Source organism: Falco punctatus (genome assembly GCF_963210335.1).
Source record: "Falco punctatus genome assembly, chromosome: 6".
Classification (NCBI taxonomy): Eukaryota; Metazoa; Chordata; class Aves; order Falconiformes; family Falconidae; genus Falco; species Falco punctatus.
The window spans coordinates 76,023,670-76,050,699 of record NC_137585.1 but is presented as its reverse complement, the minus strand read 5'-3'; the positions used below and the strand labels follow the sequence as shown (position 1 = coordinate 76,050,699).

The 27,030-nt window shown below is 39.5% G+C and overlaps 1 protein-coding gene across 2 annotated transcripts in view; it reads left to right on the top strand.

The window, feature by feature from the left end:
* RELN (reelin) overlaps nucleotides 1–27,030 on the top strand; it is a 321,986-nt gene that overhangs the window by 169,017 nt on the left and 125,939 nt on the right. For both annotated transcript variants that reach the window (XM_080391905.1, XM_080391904.1), the window contains 3 exons: nucleotides 1,838–1,889; nucleotides 17,709–17,805; nucleotides 20,961–21,201. In XM_080391905.1, coding sequence (XP_080248031.1) covers nucleotides 1,838–1,889; nucleotides 17,709–17,805; nucleotides 20,961–21,201 — 390 coding nt within the window. The remainder of the gene's footprint in view (nucleotides 1–1,837; nucleotides 1,890–17,708; nucleotides 17,806–20,960; nucleotides 21,202–27,030) is intronic.

The following is a 27,030-nucleotide window of genomic DNA, read 5'->3' as shown; positions in this document are numbered from 1 at the left end:
ACTTCAGATATGAGGGAGATTTCTCTCAGCAGTTTTCATGTTTATCTGCATAGTAGATAATAAAAGAGTGCAGGAATACCTGATAATGGAAGAATTTCTGCTTTCACCACGTGACTCAGGGAAATTATGAAGAAATTGCACTGTTCATCATTATAAAATGCTGATAAAATTGCCATAGTTAATGGGTGCTTGAAAGAATGTAGCATCTTCCAAGTCTTTGAGTCTAATCTTTACTTGGGTGCTGGCTTTTTTTAGAAAATGATAGTTTAGTGTCCATGAGCTCAAATGTTTATCTATATTTTGCAGGTTACCAGTTTTTTTTCATTCTTATCTACTATTCGTTTTCCTCTACATCACTCATACGAGCAAAGCTGGAGGATCATTCAAGTTGTCCTGGTGCTCCGCTTGGAGCTGCCTCCATGCAGATTCCCAGTTGAGCTCTGGTAGTCAAAGCCTGCTAGCCCCAGGACCTTACTTCTGGGGCTGAATTTGCTCAGAAGTTTGAATTCTCTGTGGCATATCCATGATAAGATGTGGTGCATGGATGCAGATCACAAGGAGCATATCTGATGGAAAAGTCTCTCGCTGCTTTCATGGGAAATTACATGAATTATTGGTGTGTAGGTTCTGACGTGGTTGGACAGCTCCAAGGTCTTGAAATCTGTTATGCAGGCATCACTAGCAACATCATCAGATGATCTTAAGGTGTTTGCTGTCCCTGTTCTTCCAATTTGATGACTTCTTCTATGATTGTGTAAACTTACAGTCTGACCAGGTCACACCTTTTTTTCCTTTTCTCTTTTGATCTGATGTTGCCATTGTCTTTCAGCTTGTACTTTTTTACTTCTTCAATGTAGCCTCTAAAATCTCCTTATAATAATAAATTATACCTTCATTGTGTCTTTTGCTGAAGTGAATGAACAAAACTTTGAGTATCCTCTTTTTGGGGTGACCCTCCATTTGATCTTTCTGCTTGCTAAATGGTTGCAATGATTTTTCAGCTCTTTGACAAAGTAACTGGATCAGGCAGTGGTTCTAGGCAGTGGTCTTAGACAGTGCTTCTGCCTTGCTTGTTATTTAGCAGTACCATTAAGTCCAACTTTCAACATGAATTGAAAATAAGAAGGTGTCCTTTGCAACCCTCTAATGCTTTTTATTTTCAGGAAAACAATCCTAATTTAAGCTACTGACATATGGGGGCATTGAAGAGGGGAGGTGGCGTGCTGAATACAGAGTGAGCTGCTCGGTGTTTTCTGCCTGTTTTTAGGGCTTGGTTGGATGTCAGTAGAGTCTAGATGCTACTACAAATTTTTGTTGTATATATTATGCATTCTCACCAAGGTTTTGTTTGCTTTTCTGTTGAAGGCTTAGGTTCTGTTATTGTCTCTTAATATTTTATTTTATTATTTTAGATTTACTTAATTTTTTTTTATTTATTTATGATCATTTTTGGTTGTTCTTCTGTGCTGGGAGAAGTGAAAACCGTTCTGTATATACAGATTTATACTAGGCTGATGATAAACCACAAGGTTCATTTCTTCAGTTTTCTAAACATGGGTCAGGTGCCAGTGTTTTAGATAAATGTGCTTACTTTGTAAACATTAATACGATGAAAGACTAAAATTTTCAGCTTTGACATATGATGAGATATCAATAATCAAAATGACATAACAGAAATGTCCATGATCACTCAACCTGAAAGGGTTGGCAATTAGTTTTATGCACTGGAGATCTAGGTATCCAGAGAGTTTCCATGCTTTCAAAGAAAAACAAGTGATGAATATATTGTTTTGCTGTTTTAACACAAGCTCTCTGCTGTTTGCTTTTCTTCCTATAGACCACCACTGGCCTTAACACAACTACTGCATCCGTCCTTCAATTTTCCCTTGGTAAGTTTAGCTTAATCTTTCACCTGAGAAAGTGTACAAAGCCATTTCTGCAAAGGAAAATGGCCCTCAAGTTCAGGTTTACCTTTCTGGTCGATGTTCTACTTGACAAGAGGAAATAAAAAAAATCTTTTAAAAACTGGAAAACATTTATTCATCTCCTAATCTTAACCTAAACTTTGGAAAGGAGGAACTCCAGTGGATAATCTGATGATGGGAGGCATAGTCAGATTTGAGGTTTGGTGGTTTTTTTATCATTTACTTTATAACCTAACAGTTAACAGTATAGTCTCTTGGTCTTTCTCTGAAGTGTGATTACTGTTTCTAAAAAATCATTTTTTTTAACATCTAAACCCCTTAATATATTCCAAGTTATGGCTGGTAGTGCTGTTTTTAACACATCTGTATAAACAGAATAGGTAGGGCAGACCAAAACTAAATGCTACTTGGTTCATATTATCAACAGTGTGTTTGTATGATGTATTACTTACAATACCTGCTGTAAGTTATTGCACATTTTCACTGTGTAGTTGTGGCTATAAATTATGGCAGATGTGGCTTGGGCTGAGGGCAAATTGGGAACACAGTTTTTTAATTCATATCTCAGTGTTCAAAATATGAAGGAAAAATGTTCTTATGATATAAATGGTTCAATAAAAAAGCAAGCAGGAAATGTAGCCTGCTTCCTCTGTGGACCCCTGGGTATGTGTTTCCAAATCATACTCCTATTTTTAAAAAAGTAATTCTCCAAAAATATCTCAGCAGATGTGTGATTAAACTCTGGAAATCTTAGCTGGAAATAAGAGCTATCAGGTAGCAAGCAGCTTGGGGTTTTTTTTTTAATGGATTGGTGATCAAAATCCTAGAAGGCTCAGAAATATGTCACTTAAATACTTTTTTGACATTAAGTTGCTTATTTGACTATTTGAGGTCATCATTACCTATCACCCTGCAGCTGACTGCAATGTTCTAAGGATTGCTATATATCCTTTTAGTTTGAATTACTGTTTTTAAAAAGACAGAAAAATGTATCCATTCCTAAACTGAGTTATTGCATAAATATTGGGCACTTCCAATGAAAACCAGCGTGGAACTACCCTGCAGTTTCATTGAGCTGGTGAAAGGGGAGCAACTCACTTGATCTGCTAGGACATGTTGCTCACCTGCAGCAGGCATCCCACCTTTGGCTGGGCTCAAGGATAAGTGACTTCTATAATGCTGCAAGTTTGCAGTGATGGAGGAATTTTGCTTTTCAGGAAGATCTACAAAAATCTTCTATGGATTTTTCTTACAGTGACCCAGAGGGGTTAACAGCAGTGCAGGCTGCATGGGTTGGTAGGTAAATGTTTGCTGTTACAGCTTGGTGGCTGATGTCTGCTGCAGGTGAACTACAGAAGGGTGCAGTCTTGAAGTTTCAAAATTAGACTTAAGATTTCACTAGTAGCCTTTGTTCCTGTCAGCTGGAGAAGGTCAAATAAAAAGAGGATAAGAACAGGCTGAGTAGGAAATACCCTATATGACAGGACTGTCATGTATATATATGGTAAGAATAGCGTAACCTGGACCAGTAGAAACCAGTAACACCCCCGGTATGGTGGAGCAGGAGAGGGGTGGACGCATGTCTGAGGAAATCATATTTCAGCCTGAAGTTCAAAATGTATCACATTTCCCCATGCGCCTGTGTTGAGCTTGAAATACAGTGCAGATTGGTTTTATAACTGATAAAAACCAGCGTGAGCTGGGGGACTGCTGCTGAGCTCAGCAGTACTTGGCTTTACAATCATAAATCTAAACTAGGCATTTGCCAGTTTCCAGCTTATTCCCAAATGTCCGATTTAATCATAACCCTATTCAGGGATTCATCTAAGGGAATTGCCTTTTTTAAAAAGAATGTTTAACGCTTTCTATCGACCACGGAATAACTTAAGCTGTAATCTTTTGGGGGTATCTTTACATTACATTTGTCACATAGCTTTGGCCACATTAAAGTACATACCCTTTGATTTCTCTCACCACTAATTATCAGATGGAATTTTGTATTTGCAGGTATATAGGCAGATGAGGACTGGGAAATGAAGCAAAAAAACGGTCCTGATTTGACCATAAATCCCAGATCATTTTAAAGTGTGTGCTCAGGTAGGGTAACACCCTAGTGAATTTTTCATTAGTTGATATTCTGTGTAGTTTCCTTCATGTACCATCTATTTGGTGGTCTTGCCCTTTAAAGGGCAACAGGGTTGAAAACGTGCACTTAAGATGAAGGTTTATTAAGAAGAAAAGGTAATTAGTGAGGCCTATTCAGCACACAGGACAACATTAATGTGCAGTACCGTTCCAAAAAGGGCAACTTGTCTGCCACACAACATTCACTTGGAGCTGGTGGCATTGCTTTTTGGTGCGGGGCTGGGGTGATGTTTACATTCATGCACTTTCTGCCCAAATGTGCATAAAATTTCCATTTTTTCAGATGTCTTAGTCATCCATGACCATTCTCGCAGACCAAACGCTGCCATGTAAAAGACAAAGTCTAGCAGTTTCCTTAATGTTCAGTGGGACTGTTAATTGAGATATTTAAAGTAATGCCTTTGGGCTCTCAGGCCAGAACATCTAGGTCAACAGCTTGGGATTGCAGGATATTGCACAAAAGCCTCCGGGCTCGGCTGCCACGCAATGTTAGTCTGATTCATTAGCTGAAATACTCTCTCTTTCTCACTGCAAATCTCAGGCTTTTCCCCTTAGCTACATCCCTGGACCTCTCCTGCGTTCAACATGATCTGTCATTTGTGTAGGCCACTGTGATGGAAGGTGACTCAGTACTGAGAGATTAGCAAATGAGCTAAACACCAGAAGGAAGAGACCCATGAAATCCCATAAGAAGAGGAAAGGCTTTAAGGGAACTATGCCAAGGCGTGAGGAGTGCAAACAGTTCTGCTTTTTGTGCGTGTTCTTTGGGTGTCCTCTTCAAGCATATGCTCCCATGGTTGTGGTGTATGTGGGCTGTGCATGCTCTGCGTGGGCAGTTCAGCATTGGCAGGCTCTTCCCACCCCTCCTTCTTCTGCAGTGCATTTGAGTCAAACACCAAGCTGAAGCTGAAGGCGCTGTGATGAGTACCAACACAGCCTGGCCTCCGGGGCAGGTGCTCCTCGGAGCGGTGTGTGCCACTATGTGAAAATTGTTCATGGAAAATATTACATTACCTTGAAAAGCTTTGTTCCGTAGCTCTCTCCTTACATCTTTGTATTGCTAGATCATTTCTGCCTGTTAAACAATATTTGGAAAAGGGAATAACTTGATAATGAAAGCTCCCACTCTTCAGCTTTGTTATAAAAACTCAACACTCCTCTGAGAATGGGATGACTTTGACAGTGTCGTGTGCCAGATAAATACATAATGTTTGTAAGGCAGGATCCTACTTTTAAATTGTTTCCCCCTCAACTTTTGTGCTGTTATCACAAAGAACTTCTGTCATTGCTAGAGCAAATTAGCAATTCCTCCTCCTGCCCATTTTCTAAGAAAATCTAACCCCACTACTATTTTATATTAAACCAAAATCGATTCAGGGTGGAAAAGCTTTCTTTTATCTTCTGAGAGGGAATACATCTTCAAACATTTCAAACATTTGGCATTATAGCTCCATTTTTTAGAGATCAAGCCATTAGTCTTGCAAACAAAGAACTAGCCAAAGATTCAAAAGGGTGTTTTGCTTTATTTCAAGGAAAAGTTTGGGCTTGGACTCTCCCTTCCAAAAAATCATCATGAAGAAATTTTGTGAAAGTTGGGTTCTCAAATCTAACAGATTTTAGTTTGGGTCAATCATTAATCCTCACTTTCAGCCACCCCCAAACCTACCTTCTGTGGTAAATATTTGACCTGCAATATCTTCAGTTTGTTTCTAATTATAAGCCATATTTCCCTAACTGATTTTAGCTGAATTATGGTCATTTCATATGTGCAGCATTGGCTTAGGTTTAGTGCAAAAGGGAATTTGACATTAATTGCAAAAGGTGCCATATAATATGGCGCTAGAGCAAAAAAAAAAATTTGCATGAATTCCTAAGAATGAAACTTGTCTGCAGCTCACTGTTACCTGTTCTGCGCACTGCTGTCTGATATACAGAAACAGCACATTTTGACAGATATTATTTGCTTCCTTATACATTGGGATATTGTGGTGGAGTTACTGCTTTTATATAAGCAGCATTTAATTATCCTACAAAGGACTGCAGTGAACTTGAGAAAGCTAATGTACAAAGGAAATTGTAAAAGTATATAAATATTATTTAGAAGTCAAGAAATGTGAGGTAAAGCTTGGAATCTATCCATGCCCATACCATATCAAGAAAAGTTAACTGTAATCTTTCATTTTATGCTTCATGCAGTCTTCTGAAACATCTTTCTGTTAGCTTGGTAGTGATCATGCCAGAATTCCTGGCATCCAGAAAAGGACATCCAGAAAATCTGTGACAGCTACACGTTTGCCCATGACTTGCCATAGTTTTTATACTTCAGATTTAAAGTGGTGAGACCACAGCATACTTGAAAAGGTTGGAGTATGTGTTCACTGTGACAAATGAAACGTCTTACAAGAAACTCCATATGATGCAGAAGAACTCTTCCTGCAATAAATGAAATAATAAACCCCTGTCCCTAAAGTTCTGGAGAGCACTGAGAGTACTACTGGGCTGGCAAAGAGGTTGCCGCTCTCTGAGAGCATTATTCAGTGTTAACATAAGAGACTTGAAGATGCAGGATGTGTGAGCAAAGGTGGTCTTCAACGCCTGGACAACCACAGGCTTGACACTGGAAATTACTTAGGTATCTTTGCTGCATGGATCATACGCTTATCCCTGCTATTGCTAGAGAAAAGACTTGATGCAAAGAAAAACATGTATCTGGCACATCAGTCTTGATTAAAAATACAGTTGTCAGTGTGGGGTTTTAGTAGTAGGCTTTAATCTGGGAGAGTGCTTTGTGATTTTGCCAGATGGACTCTGTCCTCTCAGGAAAATACCAGTAGATATTATTCAAAAAATGGGTTAAATGACCTGTGTGTTATGATCTGCACACTGGTCTGGAACCAGGAGCATTTGGACCTTACTCATGGAGTAAGAATGGCCCTTTTCTCCTGCTGCTCCTGGGTGAGGAGGGAAGGGAAGGGAATACTTCAGTTGGAAGGGACCTACAATAATCATCTAGTTCAACTGCCTGACCACTTCAGGGCTGACCAAAAGTTAAAGCATGTTGTTAGCTTCTTTCTCATTATCTGGTCATTTCTCTGCCATCTGTTGCCATTGCCCCTTCCATTGTTCCAATTTATTTTTTCTAAACATCCATCAGACAACCAAGTTTATTGTTGATTACAATCAGATAAAACTTACAGGATTTAACCTTATGGATAAAACAAATGTATTACAATCACTAGCTATACCTACCTGCAGCTTATCAATCTTTCTAATGGAAACCTATAGCAAGGATGAATGTGTGTATCTATTGTTTTAAATATGGTAAAAATATTATTGAAGGAAGGTTATTATTGGTGTCCAACTATTCAGGACTTTGGTCCCTAATTTCTGTCCTCCCCAAAAGGAAATAAAATGCTAAACTTTCTGCTTTTACATGCATAAATATTTCATTGACAATCTTCTCATATAATCACTAAACCCAGTAACAAACCCAATAATTTCTCCAATCTTGGTGAAGACACTTTCCACTCTTGCAACTTTATTTTCTGGTTGAGTGATCACCCTTGTCTTCACTTCCAGTTTCTAGAGTTTTTTAAATCTATCAGACCATTAGCTGCACTTAACTGAAGAGGAACTGTATTACCTGTGATGACGTCATATTTATACTGTCAGGTTTTTTAAGAGGTAAGGTGCATGTGTATTACATATACCAAGAACTTCCATGTGGCTTCATTTATTTAGTTTATTTTTAATGCTGGCTGATTTCATATTCCTCTGTAAGCGGAACGGAGAAAACTTTAAAATATGTTATTGATTGCTTTTGATGAATACAGGTCATAGATTTGGGTGCAGATCTTTGACATAATGGTTCCAAATGGGTTTTCATGTCGTGTCCTGCCTTGCCCTAAGACATCATATTAGTGACTCATTAACCAAGCAGCCTCTTCCTTAACCACCAAAGTTGCTAGGAACTATATGAGAGCTGTTTTACTCAGCAAATCTGTGAGCTAATGGTCTCAGCAATGTTTGTTGAAGGCAAAGCACAGAGAGTGTTTATCAGATTTAGTTAAAAAAATGTAATTTTTTTCAGGCTTAGGTATTTTCCTTCAATTTCTGCAGTGGCAATTTGCTTTTGTTACCAGTGTGAGTCTTGCAGAATTACATTCTAAAATGTAATTGATTGCATAGGTAGTGGAAATACTTCTTTTTTGCCCTGATGCATTTCCAAACTACAGACTGTTATTATTTAATCATCATCATCAGAATAAGAATAATCAGAATAATCAGAATTGTTGGATGTGCCTTTTCGATTTATCCTTACCTGGCAAGCTTCTATGCTTCAGAAAACATATTTACTTACCTATTAACCTCAGCAAACAGAAGACCACAATGGACAAAAAATAATCTTACAAAAATTATCTAATTGCATAAATAGTGCAGCTGATTCACTGGCCTCTGTGTATTTCTGTGGAGGAAACAGCTGTCTCTCCGGGCTGTCCCCTAGAGAAGCATCTGGAGGGCTCTGCAGAGCATCTGCATGGGATGGCAATTCCTTCCCCTTCCTGCCAGAAACATCCCGACTCCACTTTGGCTCAGCCACGTGAACGACAGTGACTGCATTTGGCCCCATGTAACAGTTTGAAGACACTTATTTATATTTTTATCATGTTTTGGTTCAGTTCTGGTTGCAGCCGTTGTATTGACAGTACTGCTTTGATGTCATCTATTTATCCTCTGTTTGGATTTAAACCACTCGGTAGAGATTCACACATCTAAACAAGTTTTGTCAAGTATGCCTTAGCTTTGGCTGAGAGGAACCATTGCTCATCATTTTCTCTTAATCTCTGGTTCTGTTTAGTCAGTTTTACAATTAGCAGAAGCTATCAGATGACTGACAAATGCTGTAATAGCCGTTTTATGAGGTAGCGCTGGGCTTGCCCCCAGCAGAACTGAACAGAGATGAGCAATTTGCTTCAGAATTACTATGAAAATTCACTCACATGTCTCTAGAGAAATACCAAAATGAAAAATAAGCTCCTTCTGAATTTGACATGGAAGAGTGTTTTATTTTTTAAATCTCTCACCATCTTGCTAGCTGAACACATAAAAAAACTCACGGAAGAAACTGTGGTGCCAAAGGTTTGGGGCATGTTGAGCGACCTCCTTTGCTTTAGTCACCTGCATAGACGATTTCCTTCAGTCACCCACATTTGTCCGGCTCCAGTGCCTTCCAGGAAGCACCAGGTTTGCTGGCGGGCATGGTACAGTCCTGCTGATGGCAGTACCAGCAGGGAAGAGGCTGGCCAGTTCTGGTGGCCACAGGACAGATTGCCTGATTCAAGATAGTCTATCTGGAGCACTTTTGGTCTGGCATGAGGTTCTAAGGGATTTCATTGCCAGGAAACTGGCTAATAAAACTGTGTTAGAATTCTGTCTGACCTGAGCTTAAATAATGCATACAACCACTTTTTACATTAGGTCATTTAAAGCACTAATGTCCGTAAGAAATGAAGATAATTAAATGAAGCTTGATTGTTGCTATATTCAAATCTAGTCCCTCCTAAGCAACGAGAACAGAGCACTGAATGTATGTGTTTTGTCCTAGTTTCTTCCCTATACATTTGGGAAAAGCTTGAGAATTTGATATAATTCAGTGCCAAAACTGGTGTCATTCACCATTCCGCAGTTTTTCTGCTTGCTTCATTTCCCATTTTCCTCCTGATCAAACAATATTCAGGTTTTTGACTCACCACCCAAATTGCCATTTGCTGTTGTCTGACATTAGACCTCCTAGTTTCACCTTCCTGGCAGAGAAGTCCTTTGTGTAGATGCATAGGTTATAAATTACATTTAATGTGAAAGAATAAGACCAGTAAGTAACATCATCTAGCACACTTGACATGTGGAAATGTTAGGTGGTGGTTATTGATTTTGCTGAGTTATACAAGAGGGGCTGCTTGGATAATACCTAGATTGAAACCAGGGTTTAAAGTTAACGCCGTATTTGAAAGACATTTTAATGGCCTTGGGGTAAAATGATCTGTGTTGTTTTGGCTAGCCCAAGGTTACAGTGAAATACTGGCTTTATAACCTCCGTCCTGGGGTTTCTCTGCCACTGTTGGGAATTAAAATGTGAGCGTTACAGATTTACTACACGGAGAAGAGCAGAAAAGATAAAGAGAGCCTCAGGATTCAGAGCCAGGGCAGGTGGCCAAGCCACTGCCTCGCAGTCAAACACAGGCCATTACGGAATTGGTTGCTGCAAATAATAAATGCTGGATTACAGACTGACTTTCATCTTAATCCTGCTTATATCATTGTATAGGATAACACTTTTGTATGATTAAAATTGTCCATTTTTGAATTAACTCAAACAACAAAGCATCTGTAGTTCACAGGGGGGCGGAACAGAGAAGTCCCCAGCTCAGCAAAACGTTCCTGGGTCTTTTTCCAGTGGGCGAGGGAGGGGGTTTCCATGAAAGCAAAAGCAGATAAAAATAGAAAAGCCCATCAGGAATTGAAAAAAAAAAAAAAAAAGAAGCTTTTGCCAAACTAATTGTTATCTACCCACATATAAAGCTAAAGGCAGGCAATCATTTTTATAGCATTTCAGAAAAGAGAGATACCTCAGCTCAGGACTTGGCTTGAGAAGAAGTGTTTCCCATATTTTCTTGGTGCCAGGGAATTTTGCTGAAGCTGGCAAGGGAACGACCTTCAAATCTTTATGTTCAGGATGCCTCCTTTTACACAGCAGTTCTTGGGTGTTTTCTGCTGCCTTTCTAGAATGGATTGGCTGTAGGTATGTAACTAAAACATCATTTACCATCCTGCAGTATTTTCATACCCTTATCAGCACCTTATCGTGCTCATTTTCTTGATTATTGACCTTTGCAGCTGACCCAGGCTGCTAAACAGAGTTAAAATGTCTCTTTCTACTTACCAATACATATTAGTGTACTACTGAATTGCTTTAAGTTTAAGACGGTGTAATTTAAATTTGTCCGTCTTCATTGAAAGGTCACCCTCTCAGCGAATGGCCACAAAATCTGACATTAAAGATTTAATGGCAATAATGCTGAAGCATAGAGTACAGGTACACCAGTAGAAAATGCTTACTCAGCACAGGATTTACAACTTGGTCAGACATCCAAGAACTACTGTAAGAGTATTTCTGGGGTGTTAATGATATTGTTTCAGTAGCTGTAATTCCTGGGTGTCCATTACGTCCAGATCTTAACAAGTTTGCTCACTTTGCCTTCAGCAAGGTGCTCTATGCCATGTGAGTGTGCTGAAGTACGTGGTTAAATTTACAAGCATCATGTAATCATTTATTTGGCAACAGACACATTACCCAAGCACATACCTGCTGGCTCTGTCTCAGAAACAGATGCTATAAATAGCTGAGCATCTTTACATCAGAATAAATTGGAAACTGGCATAAGGGAAATACAGCTTTCAGCCTGGCTTGTTTTTCTCTCCTTAATGTTCTCAGCAAAGAAAGCAATATGAATTGTGATCTGATCTTGTTCATTAGAAGAGAAGAACATATTTGTGTGAGCGCAGGAAGCACATCATATCTCTGAATATAAATAGACTAAGAGGAAGTTGAGCCAGATAAGTATTTCCTCAGACTTTACTTCTCATCTAAAGGAAATTAGCTGCATTAATTCATAAAATATATGTTTGCTGTTACGGGTAATCCTGGAAGGAGGTGGGTGGGAAGCGACCATGGGAGGTCACCTGCTCTGGTGCTCCCCCCGTGCTCCAGGCAGAACCACCCTCTGGGCAAGGACAACTCGCTCGGGGTCTGACCTCGGATTAATTTTTAGGACTTTGTTTCTGAAGTCCTTGTGATTAACTTTTATTAAATGTATTTACTAAGTCTTTTTTGCATCTTTTAGTTTTACAGTGGAGGCTTTTAGCATGCTTTTCAACTCTTTTATTTTGATTTAGATGTAAATACCAAGCATTTCCAAAATGGAACAACAGCCTAAAGCTGCCGGTGGAACAAAAGTTAGCTGCTCTCTGAAACCTGCAGAAAATAAATAGTTGCATTTGACTTTGCATTTCAAAATGCATCATTCTCACCAATGCTACGGTAGATCTGATTTTACCAAAGGCAAACACCACGGACATTTTTGTTTACTAGCGTCAGATACAATTCAGATTGTTTATCAAAACACATACAGAGATGAAGATAGTCAAAATCCTCTTCTCACAAGGGAGAAAAAGCAGCCAGCAGTAAAAATATTTCATTCTTTCCATGAAAAAGGTAGACCACGATTAAAAAATAGAATACAGTTCTTACAGTTTTTAATTTGAACATTTTTTTTACACTTAAAGTATTTGTTTATACTGTGAAATTGTTCTATAAACAAAATTTCTTTAAAAATAGTCAAAAAATCAAAGATGCGTCATAATTAAAAATGACACTTGTAGTTAAATCAAAGTTGTGGCTTCAAAGAAAAACTAAAATGCTCTTGCAGCCTTCTCTTGAGGAAGTTTTCAGATGCAGAATGGGATGAACAGTGAGTTGCACGCTTTGGTACCAGTGCTTTTGCTACATCCAGCACAAAATATTCCATCTTTTAACATGGTTAAAATCATCTATTTCATGATCAGAAACCAATATAAACATGCACCTACAAAAAAAATGAGGATCCATGGAGAATTGATTGTACCAAACTGTACGGTTCATTAATTTGGAAAAAACTGTTAGCAAGCCAGCCAAATCTGACCACTAGTAATTTATACTAATCAGTTTGTCCTAATTCAAGTGGCATCAGAAAATCATAATTCTTAGCAAACACTAATCATTATTCAACACATTAACAAAATGAGTAAAAGTAATCTTCTAGCATTAGATAAACATGATTCTTTTCAGCTGCCTTTTGTTTTTCAGGCTGCAGACAGGACAGAATTCAAACCATTCTACAAATTTTTGTGTGAATTTTTCTTGTAATGTTCCACATTAGACTCATTCTCCTTAAAGCCAGCATTAGATATCTCATCTGCTTATCCACAGAAGCACTCACAGGAGCTATCAAGAGGTTGTCAAGAGGCAGAGGACGTCACAGTCTATAAGAAGCAAAATATTGCTTCCCTTGCAGATGGCACCCAGTTTATCTCAGCAAAACACCAGCTTCTAATCAATGTTGTTAAGAAATCTTAGGGACCAACAGCCATGTGACTCGGGTTTCTGTAAATCTGACACAGTTGGAGGCAAAGCCATACTGAGAATTAATTTTGCCTGCCATTGTGTCAGCCTCGATACAAATAACTGAGTACCTGGATACAAATACCTGTTATGAAGTGCCTTCATAACATCTCTCCTGAAATACTGTGCTCTTAGTATGCCTACCTACATGATACTTTAAAAAATAAGGTATGTAAGATATTCACTAGCACTTTAGACGACACTGAAGGAATCCAAAATCAGCTTAACAAGACTCAGGAAAAAAAAGGCAGAAAACTCATGATGATCTCAACTGGACATACTGCAGGTGGTCAGTGCTAGTCAGGTCCTGGCAATGGGTTACCAATCCTCTGAAACCAGCAGCAAAGCTATTGAGAAGCCTACTTCTGTTTCCCTTTTCTATTCTTTCCTGGTTAGCTTAGGTAGAATCAATGAAGTGACGGTCAGGAGCTGTTTAGCATTTCCATTTTCTCCCAGTCAAAACCTTGCCCTTTTAGCACTGGTGTCTGGATACAACTTCAAGCAAATTTTGTTTTATTGAAATGTGGCTTGGGGCAAAATCCAAGTATGTAAAGCACAAGGCAAATAAATGTTTCAGAATATTCAGTATATGAAAATAGCTGGGGTTTATAACAGAAAGTGCTCACCATTTTTGATAACAGACAAAATTGTTGTCTGAGCTTCAAATGTATCATTTAAAATTAAATCCGTGAAGGTTGTCTCTGCTTTAGCTTTTTTCCAGAAGTTTTAGAAGTCTGTGAATTTCAGCTAGAAGCCTGTCAAAAATAGTAAAGTAACTCCAAAGGAGAAAAATACTTTGTTCCTGAAACCCAAGGACAAGCTTGCCTATACATACATAAAGAAAAACTCCAGCTAATATCGGTTGGGGGGTGGTTTGGTCATGTGCCAGATAATTACACATGCAAGCTCTTAATATTGAAGGTATAATCCTAACTCTTAGATTTTGCTAGCAATAACCTCACCAAGGCATCAGGTTTGCTGTGACATACTCAGCTTAAGAAAGAAACTGCTTTTTTCTCTAATGCAGTAACTTCATAATGTAGCCTTCTTTATGGTAATCATTGTGAGTGTTTTATTACCTGCATTTCACGGCTAATTCAAAACCTGGGCATTCCTGATTTAAAACAAGCCTATTCTAATCTTATTCAAAAGGTTTTATATACAACTTTTTCTTTGGAGGACGGAAGGGTATGAGGATTTACAGTGTGACACCCTGCCCCTGCTCTGCTTGGAGCTGAAAAATTGTTTATTGCCATCTCTGGACGCGGTGTGAAGGACACCTCCCTTCCCCGGCTGAATTTGCCCTCAGCTCCTGCTGTGTTACTACTTGAATTTTGATCATCCATTTGTTCACAAAGTCAGAGTATAGCTCTGCTGGTCTAGGTAGTAGCGAACATCCAAACGGCAGATTTCTTTTTTGAATAATCCTAGTTTAGGATTACTGTAAGAATAGTAATATGGAGTAATAGTATTAAGTAATAATGTTGAAAATTATATTGAAAGCCAGTGGCTTGCAAGACTGTCTCAGTAAAACCTGTCCTGGAGTGCAGTTGTATGTTCGTCTTTCACCCTTCTCTTGGGAAGAAATTCTTAGTGTAAACTGGGACGAATATTGGTTACATATTTTATATATATTGGCAATATTGGCAATATCTGGCAATATATATATTGGCAAGATATATATATCGGCAATATCTGGCAAGCACCAGATACATACATTTCTTATATATTTTTAAAAATGGTTCAAATGTCAAAGAATAATGCCTGAACCTTGGTGATGATTTTTTCAAATGTATTAATTTCATTCTTTTTTTTTTCATTGTCAGCTTGAGTTTTGCAGAATTAGATACTTACATGAAAAACAATCTTGCTATTTTATGATTTTGAGTCAAGAACATAAATTGTTTAAACACTGATAAAAACACATTTGTCACCACAGTCAGTAACTGCTACTTACATTGACCTTGAGGACTTTCCCAAAGTAATTTTAATCTTAATACAGCCTGCCCTGCTTATTAAAATAATAAGAATAAGCAACACTTGTCTCCCCTCTTTTCATGGTCTCCATTGCTCTCTTTCCAGTGGCGCAAGTGAAATGCCACACCTGCCTTGCAAAGCCCTTTTTCAGTGGCCCCATTTCTTTTAAGCAGTAACTTTGATCTTCATTGCATGGTTGGAGAGTGTTCAGATTTAACAGACAACATTTTTCATATGGATTGTACTGACAGGGAACACTCATTTCATATCGTCTTTGCAGTATGGGCAGCAAATATGGCCTTCTCCCCTTTTTTAGCAGCTGATTTGGACTTGGCTTTGTTTAAGAGTGCTGTACCAAAAGTTGACTGTAACACTAACTGAAGCAGCATGTGTTATAAAGTGTACATTGCTGGTTATTTTTACTGTTTATGTTCCTTTAATTTTTGTCTAACAGGAAACTCAGTGTGTTGCTGGTTTGCCTCCCAGCCTCTGGCCAGCCAAAGTGGTTAAACTGGCCGAAGTTCACTGGTTTTTGAATTGAATTCCCCTGAAACAAAATGAACGAGCGTGATTAAGGGTTGGAACTCCTAAATGCCACAGAAGTAGGAGCCGGCAGCAGATGTCACTCAGTAAAGTAGACCATCTCAGCAGATGGGCAAATATGAAACGCAAAGGCTTTTCCTGACATCGTTGGGTTTTAATATGATAGAAATAAAATGCCTTGTCAGTAAAATATGAGACGGTTGCTTTGTAGTCATTCTGGGTATATGGTTGGTAATTCAAAGTCCTGCTGCCTTTGCAATATTAATTATTCTGTGCCTCGTTACAGCAAGAATATGTTTCAGACCAGCTGAACGTACCACATGCAGCTGTGGTGGGTCTGAAGTGTCTGTTCCTCTGTTTACAATTTAACATTAGTAAAAGGTACAAGAAAGCAACTTTGTGGGTCATTTCCAGGATGCTAGTTGATCTATCAGGCAAAGTTATAGAGATGGGATTTCGTCCCATGTTTTGGGGCAGTTTTCCTCCTGCAGAGGTATGTGATGTGCATCTCGGAGTGGAAAAGCAGTTCTGTAGAGCTGAGAGCTGCAAATGCGAACTGCCTCGGGGGAGCTGGGGCTGCAAGCAGTGTACTTAATGACATATGTTCCCATTAAAATGTGTAAGCTGTTCTCTTGTACAAGTGGTTAACACCTTTTTAATCAGGCCATTTATTTCATTACAAAAATAAGTACCTCGAGTTGGAAAATTATAGTATTCGAGGGTCAGCAGTTTCCACATCTGGGTGTATACATGTACATTTATACATATATAAAAAGGTGTATATACACAGCTTTCAGTGTGACTGAACATATGTGAAGCACACATAAACATAACATATGACTCGTAGCGCACATGAGATGTACTCCTACTGCGAGCAAAGCTGATGCCATCAGAGGTGCTGTCTAATTGAGTGCTGCTTCTCTTAAATGTGGGAGATAGCTCATGTCTGCTGCTTTCAATCTTACATTTCAGCATGCTTATGAAGTAGAAATTTTGACCTTTGGAGCACGGGTTAGGATTTGTCTGTTTCACTGGGTGTTGAATTTTCTGAGATGGATGAATTACCTGCTGTCTGAAGAAAAATAGTATTTTTAGTGTATTTAATTACCACTGAGGTTGTTTATCATGTCTTCTAGGTTGAATTTTTCACCCCCGTTTTTGTTGTTTTGACTGTCCCCTGTATCAATTGTTAAGCTCATCTTTTCTGACAACACCCAGAAGGCGCCCTTTTATAACTCAAAAGTAAATATATTACCCTACCTTGCAGGGGTGCCATAAGGCTTAATTAGTTCATTTTTGTAAAGTGTTCTGAGATTCCCAGATCAGCATCAAATGTTTATTATTAATTATAGGCTCTAGTGAGTATATTGGATGATTTCTTAATTTAATTCTCTTCAGGCATCCTTAAAATAACTGATTCTGTAACTTTAATTCCTAAAGTGCATTTGCTTGTGGCTCAAGTAATTCTGTATACATTTTCATATCACTATATTCATACTTCTGGAATTATTTTTTTTTCTATATAGTAATACAAAAAACAGGTTTTTTACTATGAGTTCTGCTATGTGGATTATTCTCTAATAAGAAGGTTTTGTTTAAACATTATATGGTGGTTTTTTTTCCTGCAGTGAGGGGTGTTGAGTAATTTACTTTGCTTCCCCTGGGAAATTTGCGGAGATTACATGGCACTGGTGTGATTTATCATTTCTACTTTATTTCTGACTCATAAAGCATGCATTATTTTGTGTTTACCTTCAGCAACAGATCACAGGAAATTTCGTCATCTATCAAAGTGCTTTAAAATTGGGAAAAGTGATGTGACAAAGGCATGGTCAGCAACTGTATCATTTATTGCTTCATTGTGCCATAATGCTTCTCGTTTTATTGTTTTTTTTTTCCAGGATCGGGTTCATGTCGCTTTAGTTACTCAGATCCCAGCATCACCGTGTCCTACAGTAAGAACAGTTCTGCAGATTGGACTCAGCTGGAGAAAATTAGGTTTGTTACAGCTTTTTAATCATGTTCATGCATTCTGGCTGAGCAGGTGGTGTCTAAACCTGGCTGGTTTAAAACCTTTTTAATTGTTAACCTTTCAGTTCTTACTTGTTCATACATGTTAAAAGATAAGAGATGAAATTATGGTCACTAAAGCTAACTGCAGAACTGCCACTGGGTTTGGTAAATCACAGTTTCATTCATTGATTATGTGGGGAGGTAAGGAAGAGAATGACTTCAGAGTTAAAATGCGATTCTTAATAACGAGCAGGTTCAGGTACCTGAAAAAGCAAAACTCTTGATGACTTGCACCTAAGCACTGCTTTTAATGTCAGCAAGAGCCATAATTTATAGTGCTACAAGTTTCTACTTTGGAAGGATAAGACTTTCAATAAAAATAGTTTATAGTTTGATATGAACACTTGGCTCCTAACACTCTCATAATAACAAGGTTATGGTGAATTATGCCTTGTTCTTAAACAAACTGGTTTACATGAAAGCGCAAAGGATTACAAATGGGGATTTTTGAAGTATTTTTATAGAATCATAGAATCATTAAGTTGGAATTAAGTTTAAGTCCAACCGTTAACCCAGGACTGCCAAGTCCACCACTAAACCACATCCCTAAGCATGGGATCTATGCATTTTTTAAGCACTTTGAGGGATAGTGACACAACCACGTCCCTGGGCAGCCTGTTCCAGTGCTTGACCACCCTTTCAGTGAAGAAAATTTTCCTAATAACAAATATAAGACTGAGGCAAAGAAAGCATTAAGTACTTCAGCCTTTTCCTCATCCTTTGTGGCAGTGTTCTCCCCTGCATCCAATAAAGCCCTCCTTTTGTTTCTAATGTATTTGTAAAAACATTTTCTGTTGTCTTTTACAGCAGCAGCCAGCCTGAGTTCTAGGTGGGCTTTCACCTCTCTAATCTTTGCCCTGCATAAACCTCGTGACATCCTTATAGTTCTTCACAGTTGATACTGCAATATGCAATAAGCACAGTGTTAGAGTTGGATTTTTCTAAGAGAGCAGAACCAGTATTTTATGAAAATGCTGTTCTGGTATAAATTCCTTATAGCGTCTCAGTCCACCTTCCTGCATTACCTTAGTGTCTGTGCCACACAGGCAATTTGATTGAGCCTGTTTTCAGCCCTCCGAGACAATTCCCAGAGCAAAAGGCTACTTAAATCCTAATGAGTAAGCAAAACTATAGCTGCAAGGCTGTGAGTTTCAGTATCTCATCCACCTGGGGATACATCCTTGGGGGAGTCGGATTACAATTTCATCGACAAAAGCACAAATTATGAAAAATGTTAGTAAATCTAATGATGCTAATTCTGATCTCAGAAAAATGTAAAGCAAGAGTAACTTTACTGCAGCCCCTGGGGTTGCCCCAGAGTAGCCACGCAATACCTTTTCCCACGTTGATGCAAAATTATGGACCCCGTCCATAACATCAATTTAGTCACCCTCATAGCTCTGCAAGCCAGGAAACTCAAGAGTTCTGACAGTGCAAACACAAGCCCTTGAAACCCAATTTTTAAAAAATTAATGGGTATGCAGCTTGATCTCTGTTGCTTTAACTTTGACTGCTGGATCTAGCAGTAGAAAATAGGTCAATAGAGCAATGTTGTGCAAAGTGGAGAAGATGAATTATGAAAGGATGCTCGTTTCTCCTGTGGTCCGTATGAATGGCAGCATTTATTTGAATGTGCTTCAGTGGCTTTCACTGTACTACGTGTAGTTCCAAGCTGTAGGGAACAGTAGGAGAACTGGGGAGAAGTGGGGCAGTAGGGCAGCTGTGAAGGGAAGGTGTTGTGTTGTGTTGTGTTTTGGTTGTGTTTTGGTTGTGTTGTGTTGTGTTGGTGGGATTTTGGCTGTGGACTCCCGGGAGAGAAGGGAATGATGTCTCAGGAAGGCGGGTACTGCGTGGGCTCAGGGAGAAGCGAGGACAGTGTCTCAGAGCAGTGTTGCGGTGGAGGGTGACAGACATAACAATTAGCAAGTGCAGGGTGATTTCTGCGGGCAGATTCTGGGTGTGAATATGGGACAAATAAGATTGCTTTTCGATATTTCACTACACTCTAATGTTTTGCTTTACAAAGAGAAGTTCATCTATTCTCTGCTACATAAGCAAGCTATCGGTGCCTTTTTTCACTGAACGCTCTGGATTGTCTCTGACAAAATGTTCACCCACCAAAGCATCGCTACCCAGGCAGAGGCAAGGCTGAGTAACTGACATCTTGCAAACCCCAGTTTTGTAACTCCCTGCAGCCTGAGGTCTGTCTGTAGCTAATTCCTTGCTGGGTAATTAATAAAACAAAAATGATAATTCTCAGCATCCCTTCCTTGCACACCGACTTCAATCCTTTCATTGCCATTAGCAATGTGAAGACATTAACTTGTGGTGAACCTCAGTCCTTTCACAGCTCAGAGGACAGCTCTGCAAAACAGAGCTCAAGGTCCTGACCATTGCCTTATATTAATACTCCAGGTCTGCCTCTCCTCCCCACATTTCCCATTTTCAGCAGCAAGAGAGAGGACAAAGGGGTTGTTTCCTCTGTATTGCTCTTCAAGCAGAACATGGAAGGAAAGGCAACCTGGCCCTCCCCGTCCACCAAATTATCCTGACAGCAGGGGTGTGGGATTGGAAAGACACACTTGTCAGAGAAAATTCCCAGGTTTTCCCTCCAGGCACTCTGCTCCATCCAAATCTATGAGGGACTGAGGGACCAGAAGTTAGGAGTTTTGTTTGGTGAAAGCTCATGCAAAAATCCCATTTTGGGACACCTGGTTTTGCAAAGTGCTTCCTTAAATTTCTGCAAAATCCCTGATAATGCCCAGTCACCTAGGAACTGTGACCAGCATCGAGTTTGCCCCACTCTTTCCTGCTGCTCTCCAAACATCTGCACCAATCTGTTATTTAGTGCCTTAGCTTGCACTTTCTTCAAAGCAAGGCTGGCTGTTCAGGCTGTACGTGCACCGCCTGGCATGATGGAACTCTGCCTTCGGACAGGTATTTTCTTCTCCATAGAAGATTTATCAGTATACAAGGGACATCAGCACAACTGCGTCACACCTAGTAAATGTGTCAAATGGGGGAAAAGTGTTGCTGGCTATGGGTTAAACTTGCTCTAATTCCATATCATTGTTTTTCAGTGCCCCTTCCAATGTCAGCACAATCATCCACATCTTGTACCTTCCTGAAGATGCTAAGGGGGAGAACATCCATTTTCAGTGGAAACAGGATTATGTTCATGCTGGTGATGTGTATGAAGCCTGTTGGGCATTGGACAACATCCTGATCATTAATGCTGCTCACAGAAAAGTTGTGTTAGAAGATAATCTTGATCCTGTGGATACTGGCAACTGGCTTTTCTTTCCTGGGGCCACAGTTAAGGTTAGTCTGATTTCCTATGGCTTAATGTTTGTATTACTCTTGTATGTAGAAGAAGACAGTAGCATCTAACCAAACTGTGAACACACAAAGGCATTTAGGCCACTCCATCTGCTTCTAGAATTGGTCTCTTTTTTTACTTTGTTTTTACCTTTTCTGTGTCCCATCTGGGCTTTATAGAACAATACAACTTCTCTGCCATGACCAAAGCCAAATGAAGTTTATACTGTCATGTCAAAGATCATGTAACAGAAATTGGGAAACAGCTTCCTTTTAGCAAAACAGTGCAATATTTTTGAAACAAATTCAAGTCTCTCCGCTGGGTATTTTGAAATCTACATGCTTATTTATTTTGGTGGTGTTTGACTACCACTACACTTCATCACAAACCATCACAAAAAATATGGTTTCCTACTTTTTCTGACTGTAAATACCACATCTCTGCTGCAGCATGCATTCAAGTAGTGGCTGTTTCTTAAAAGTCTCTTTTTCAGTAAGATCTTGTTTTGATACGTGAGATCAAACTGTACAACCTTGTGAAAAACTCTAAGGACCCCTACGAGATTTCTGTGCACAGTTCCTTCAAATGCAGCATTGTTCAATGCCTGGAAATCAGTTGGATTCTTGCTTTCTATGTTTCCAAGCAGCCAGAAGTTGAAGAGCAGATGACTTTCTGTTTTCATCTTATTTTTCATTCACAAAAAAAGGCAGTTTTGATGTCGGGGTTCATTTATGATGCTGGTAGTGGTTTTGGCAGGTGCATAGGAAACAGATGTCGAATACTGAGGGCAGTAGAGGTTGGCTATGGCCTCATCCTTTTCCCACAGAACCTGATATGAATGGCCTCAGATTAATCTTTTTAGAAATAAATACTTCCACTAAGCTACTGACAGTACCTGCATATTAACTTTTTTTTTTTTTTACTTCAGTAAGACCATTTAAACTACAATGATAACATTTTAAATTGAGATTTTAGAATCAAACAATATCCTGTATACTTAATGAAGTAATTTTCTGTGATCAGTTTGCTTTTGTTTTCTTGTCAGTCTTATCTCTAGATTTTAAAATCCAGCCCAGGCATGTGAAGGTGTGAAAGCAAAGCAAGGATTAAGGTGCCATAGGCACAGTTACTTCTCAGCCAGCCAAGCCTAAACACTGCTTGCTCCTTCTGAAACATGTATAAACAACATTTAAACTTTAGCAAGTAAACCTCTGTTGTTGTTGATTTCTTGGGGTTTTGTTTAGTTAAACTCAGCCAGTTTGTGTCAGTACACAACTATGGTTACATGAAAGACGAGGGACCTAAACTCAGAGATCACTTAGTGCTTCTAGACAGAAATCCTGTTCAAGATCAAAACTTACATGAGACATAAGTGAGGATTCACCAACCTTCCATTCCTCCAAGGTCATCTTCTGTTTTAGGGACAAACGAAATGTGCAAGTGTCTGTTCCCAGCTACACATTTGACTATGTGTAGCCACTTACACCAGGTTAAGGCAATGTGTAAGACTGTGGTACAGCCACACTGGATTAAGGCTGTGTGTGTGTGATGCAGGGCTTTTATTCTTCATGGGACTCTGTAGTTATTTCAAACATTTTTAGTGTATCTAGATTGCAACCAGAGCACTCCTGTAGTCAAATTTCATTTTTAAGGTTTTTGCTCCAGTTTTCCTCAGATTTTCAGGAGCAATCTTGCCAAACATAATTTGAACAGATTTTGCAATGTGAACATGTCATGTTAAAACTACAAATTGGGTCAAGATTTACATCAGATTCAGCATAGACTCTGTTGTAGCATTATAACACCAAGCACATTATTTTTTTTTGACAATTTTTCTGCTTTTCAGGTTTGGAATGTTATATAAAACTTTACAAAAACTTTTAATATTTTCTTTAAAACATTTAACATAGCTCTAATCTCAGTTCATCGCACACTATTCTGTATAAATAGAAAGGTAAGAGTCTTTGTACAATGTGCTAATGACATTCCATCACATTTTAAATGGAACTACACCAGTCACCTCTGTTTCAAGCAGCATTTCACAGCAGACAGGTAACTTGTCCAGCATAATGGCAGAACGATGGCAGCAACGACTGGTACATATTCACAGGATTCCCAATATTGTTATTGCTAGTATTGTTAATGCTCTCAGGCTGAAAGGGTTCAGAGAGACTGGGGGAAGCTTTTAGGAGATTTCTCTACCATAGCCAAAGGCACCAGCCTACAGAATAGTGTTGGAGAAACCCTGACATTGCTACAGGGATAGCTAATTCTAGTTCTCTTTTTCCTACAAGTCCTTTTGCTTCCCAGACATCTTAAAACTTGCTAAATAGTCCTGATGTTCAGAAAGCCTGCATATCCATTCTAAATTTTATTCTAAATTTTTACTTATATTTTTACTAAAGGATCAGCAAATGTCATTGTTATACTGTGCTATCTTTTGTAACTCTTACCTGTGTGCTTTTAAAGAAGTTCCCATACTCACAGTCTTATCACTATGCGAAACTCCATTTCAAGCTGATGAGACCTTATCTCTGCCATCCAAGCCTGTTTGTGCCATACAAGTTTCAAATCATATCCTCCTGTCCTCTGCCAATTAGTATTTTAGATCAACTGGCCTTAAAAATCTTTCTCAAAGTTTATGTTAACTTCTTCACTGGCTTCCTTCAATGCATTTCCTTATGGGTTTCCTTGACCATGCCAACAAACAGTCACATTTCTGGATGTTACTTGATGTCGAACTCAGTTTTGATTAGTATTTACAAAACTGTAGGTCAACTCTTTTCCTAAATTGTGCCATAAAGATAAGTTGGACTGAGGGAATGAAACATTAAGAAAAGTAAAAACAAACAAGAAGAATGATCTTTTGAAATTTCTTCCACTTACTGGGGTTATTTTCTGTATTCATCCTTTGTTGCTCACCACCTTTCACCCCTTAAAATGGTTGATATTGCATATTTCTCAGATGGAAGTTTATATCTCAGTGCCAGTCTGAGATAGCTCATCCAGCTGGTAGGCAGAACAGAAAGAAGAGGAAAAATACATACTTATTTCTGGTAGAAAAAAAGAGTAGAGACAGTCTTTCTCTAAGTGTTTACTTTTTGTCTAAGTGTTTACTTCTGGACTGCCCCAGCAGGCATTGCTCAGATGGTGGAACCTTCTCCTTGGAGGCTCTGTGAATGAGTTGTAAGCGAAGCAAACCAGGGTGTGAACATGAGCCCGTGGTCTTACCTTAGTTGTTATGACACCCCCCTGCTTGGCTTTGGCTTGTGCAATCTCCGAGGCATTATCTTCAAGGGATGTACCCTCATGGATGGGCCACGGAGTGTTTCCAGTAGGCAGCAAGGATGACGCCACTCTTCTAGGAGGAGAGAGTTTGCCTAGGTGGATGCAAACTCTGCTGTGTTATTTGCTGTCAAGGCCAGAGGATGGTTCCTGGCTTAATCCTAGCATGTTAAAACAGCCCACCCCACCCATCCTTTCAGCCACCCAAAACCTTTTAAGATAATTTTCATTAAAAACGATTTGTTCTCCTAGTAGGTTACTCTGTTAGTAAAGATAGGCATTAAGATATGGTTTGCTGGTAATTCAGAATGAATGTTGCAGTCACTCACATAGATGTGGTTTGGCAAGTTCTTTTCCAGTAGTTGCTCAGGAGGTGGGGTTTAGAATTGCTTGTTATACCTGGTACGTGCTCTTGTTGGATGATTATCAAGTTGCAAAGAAAGTATATTCTTTTCTGTAGAAAGTTTACTTTGGTAGTACGTGAGATCTACTAAAATAAATAGCAAACATTACAAATCCGGGAGTTTTGCTAGCAAAACTGCTCAGATTAATAGCTACTTAGATTAGTAATTTAAAAAGGCAGCTGAAATTAAGAAAAATCCTACCATGAAAACTACTGCTGCGTCCTGGGTTCGGTGCTGTGAGGGATTCAGTCACTGGAATGGACAGTGCAAGCCTTAATGGTAATTACGCACGGATGCATTCATTCCAGTTTGGTGGATTTGGACAGTGTGTTCTCAATAAGCACTTGTGCAAACTTGCCTGTGCCCAGCTTGGGAAGCGGTTTCTCCTCCTCTCCCAGTTTGCTTGAGCTCGGACCAGGAATTTCATTGCGTTCAGGAGCGGTTGCTGCTCATTTGAGAGCACATGGCTGGTTGCAGACGCAGCTGGAACTGGCTGCTGAGATAGGAAGCAAGCTGAGAGATAAGCCACTGAATTTGTGTATTTCGGTTCCAAAGATGACAGCAAAAGGCAAGAAAGACGCTGTTAGCAAGGCCAAGCAACCCTTAGGAGATTAATTGGATCCACTGGAACGTATTTATCTGTGTTGGACTGTGTGGAAGGGTGTTGAACAGGATAAATTCCTGACTGCATTTCAGCATTTCCAGTGACAGCTCTGAGCATGGGCACGGCCCAGTAACTAACTGGACATGGTTAGGGTATTGCACTGGTGGTTGAGGCTGCTGAAAAGCATGAAGCAGTGTTGTGCTCTGAGAGCTATTAAAGGTCTCTGAACCTCAAGACTTCATACTAATTGGGGGAAAAGTAATGCTTCTGGGATCTCTGCTCCTATAGAACACAAAAGTGATTTCATCTTTCAGTGGACACTTCATGTATCTTGTAGATTTGGCCAGGAATTATGGTGGCTTGAGGTACAACATGTGCTAAATTTTTAGTTTTCTCTGATTGCCCCTGTCCAAGATTGGATGTGCAAGCTTAAAACTGAGATTGAGAAGGGAGATGACCTCAGCAGTCTTATAGTTCATGTCTCTGCAGTATTTTGATTATGTAAAAATATCATTGAGGTCAAACCACCTGTCTCTGGAATTTTTCTACATCTGGGAAAAAGCAGTATAGATCATTAGAGACACTAGAGCGGTGATGTATTTGGTCATGATGTGTTAACCCAGTGACGCGTCTCACCTCTGAGAAGAACCAAGTTACAGAACTGCTGTCTCACAGTAGTTGCAGCCACTCTTCCCTTGGTGGCTGAAGGTTGCAGCCCACCTGGTCAGCTTTGGTGTGTTTGGTCTGCAGGGCTTGGCGACTACACCTGGGGTTGTGTGTGATGCTGATCACAAGCATGCAGCCTGGCACCGCATGGAATAGGGCAAGGGGGGAAGGTCTGTGCCATCCTCACTGAGCAAGCTGGGTTTAGGACCAGGGAACAGTACCTGATGCATGTTATTCACTACCATGGACATGACCAATAAATCCTGACAGTGTCCCAGCCCCAATATCCTGGTGCAGTAAGCCCCTTAAGTAACAGGTCATCAGCACTCAGCTCATTTTAATTTCCCAGAAATGCATGCCAGCTTAGCAGAAAGCTGCATAAGAGGACAGTGGGAGAACTGAACATTCACACTCAGAAGAATATGCTGAAAATGTGTCTGTAAAACTGGGTGACCTTTCACCACACACTGAGGGAGCAGGGCTACGCACATCCTAGATCTGCGAGTCCTTCCTGAACCTGTGTTGTTGTGTGTCACTGAGCAGAGGAGACATGCACGCAGGCCTGGGAGTTTGGCAAAAAGAAAGGCTGATTAAGCTATTCTGCCACCCCCAGTTCCAGAGCAGATTTCCAAATCTCTGAATACTCTGTTAATTAATAGGAATGGCACTGGGTAGTCTTCTTTCAAAACAAACATCCTGATATTCCATATATATCTTTGTTGGGTTTAATTGTTTGTGCTGAGATGAACAAATTGTGTGTTTTTTTCCATTTTTTTGTTTTTGTTTTAAATTCTTGTTCAAAAAGGGGTTGAGGTACCTGTTGTCTGAATCAGGTCAAATATATTTGTTTGCAGGAGGAAAGGTAGTGCTCT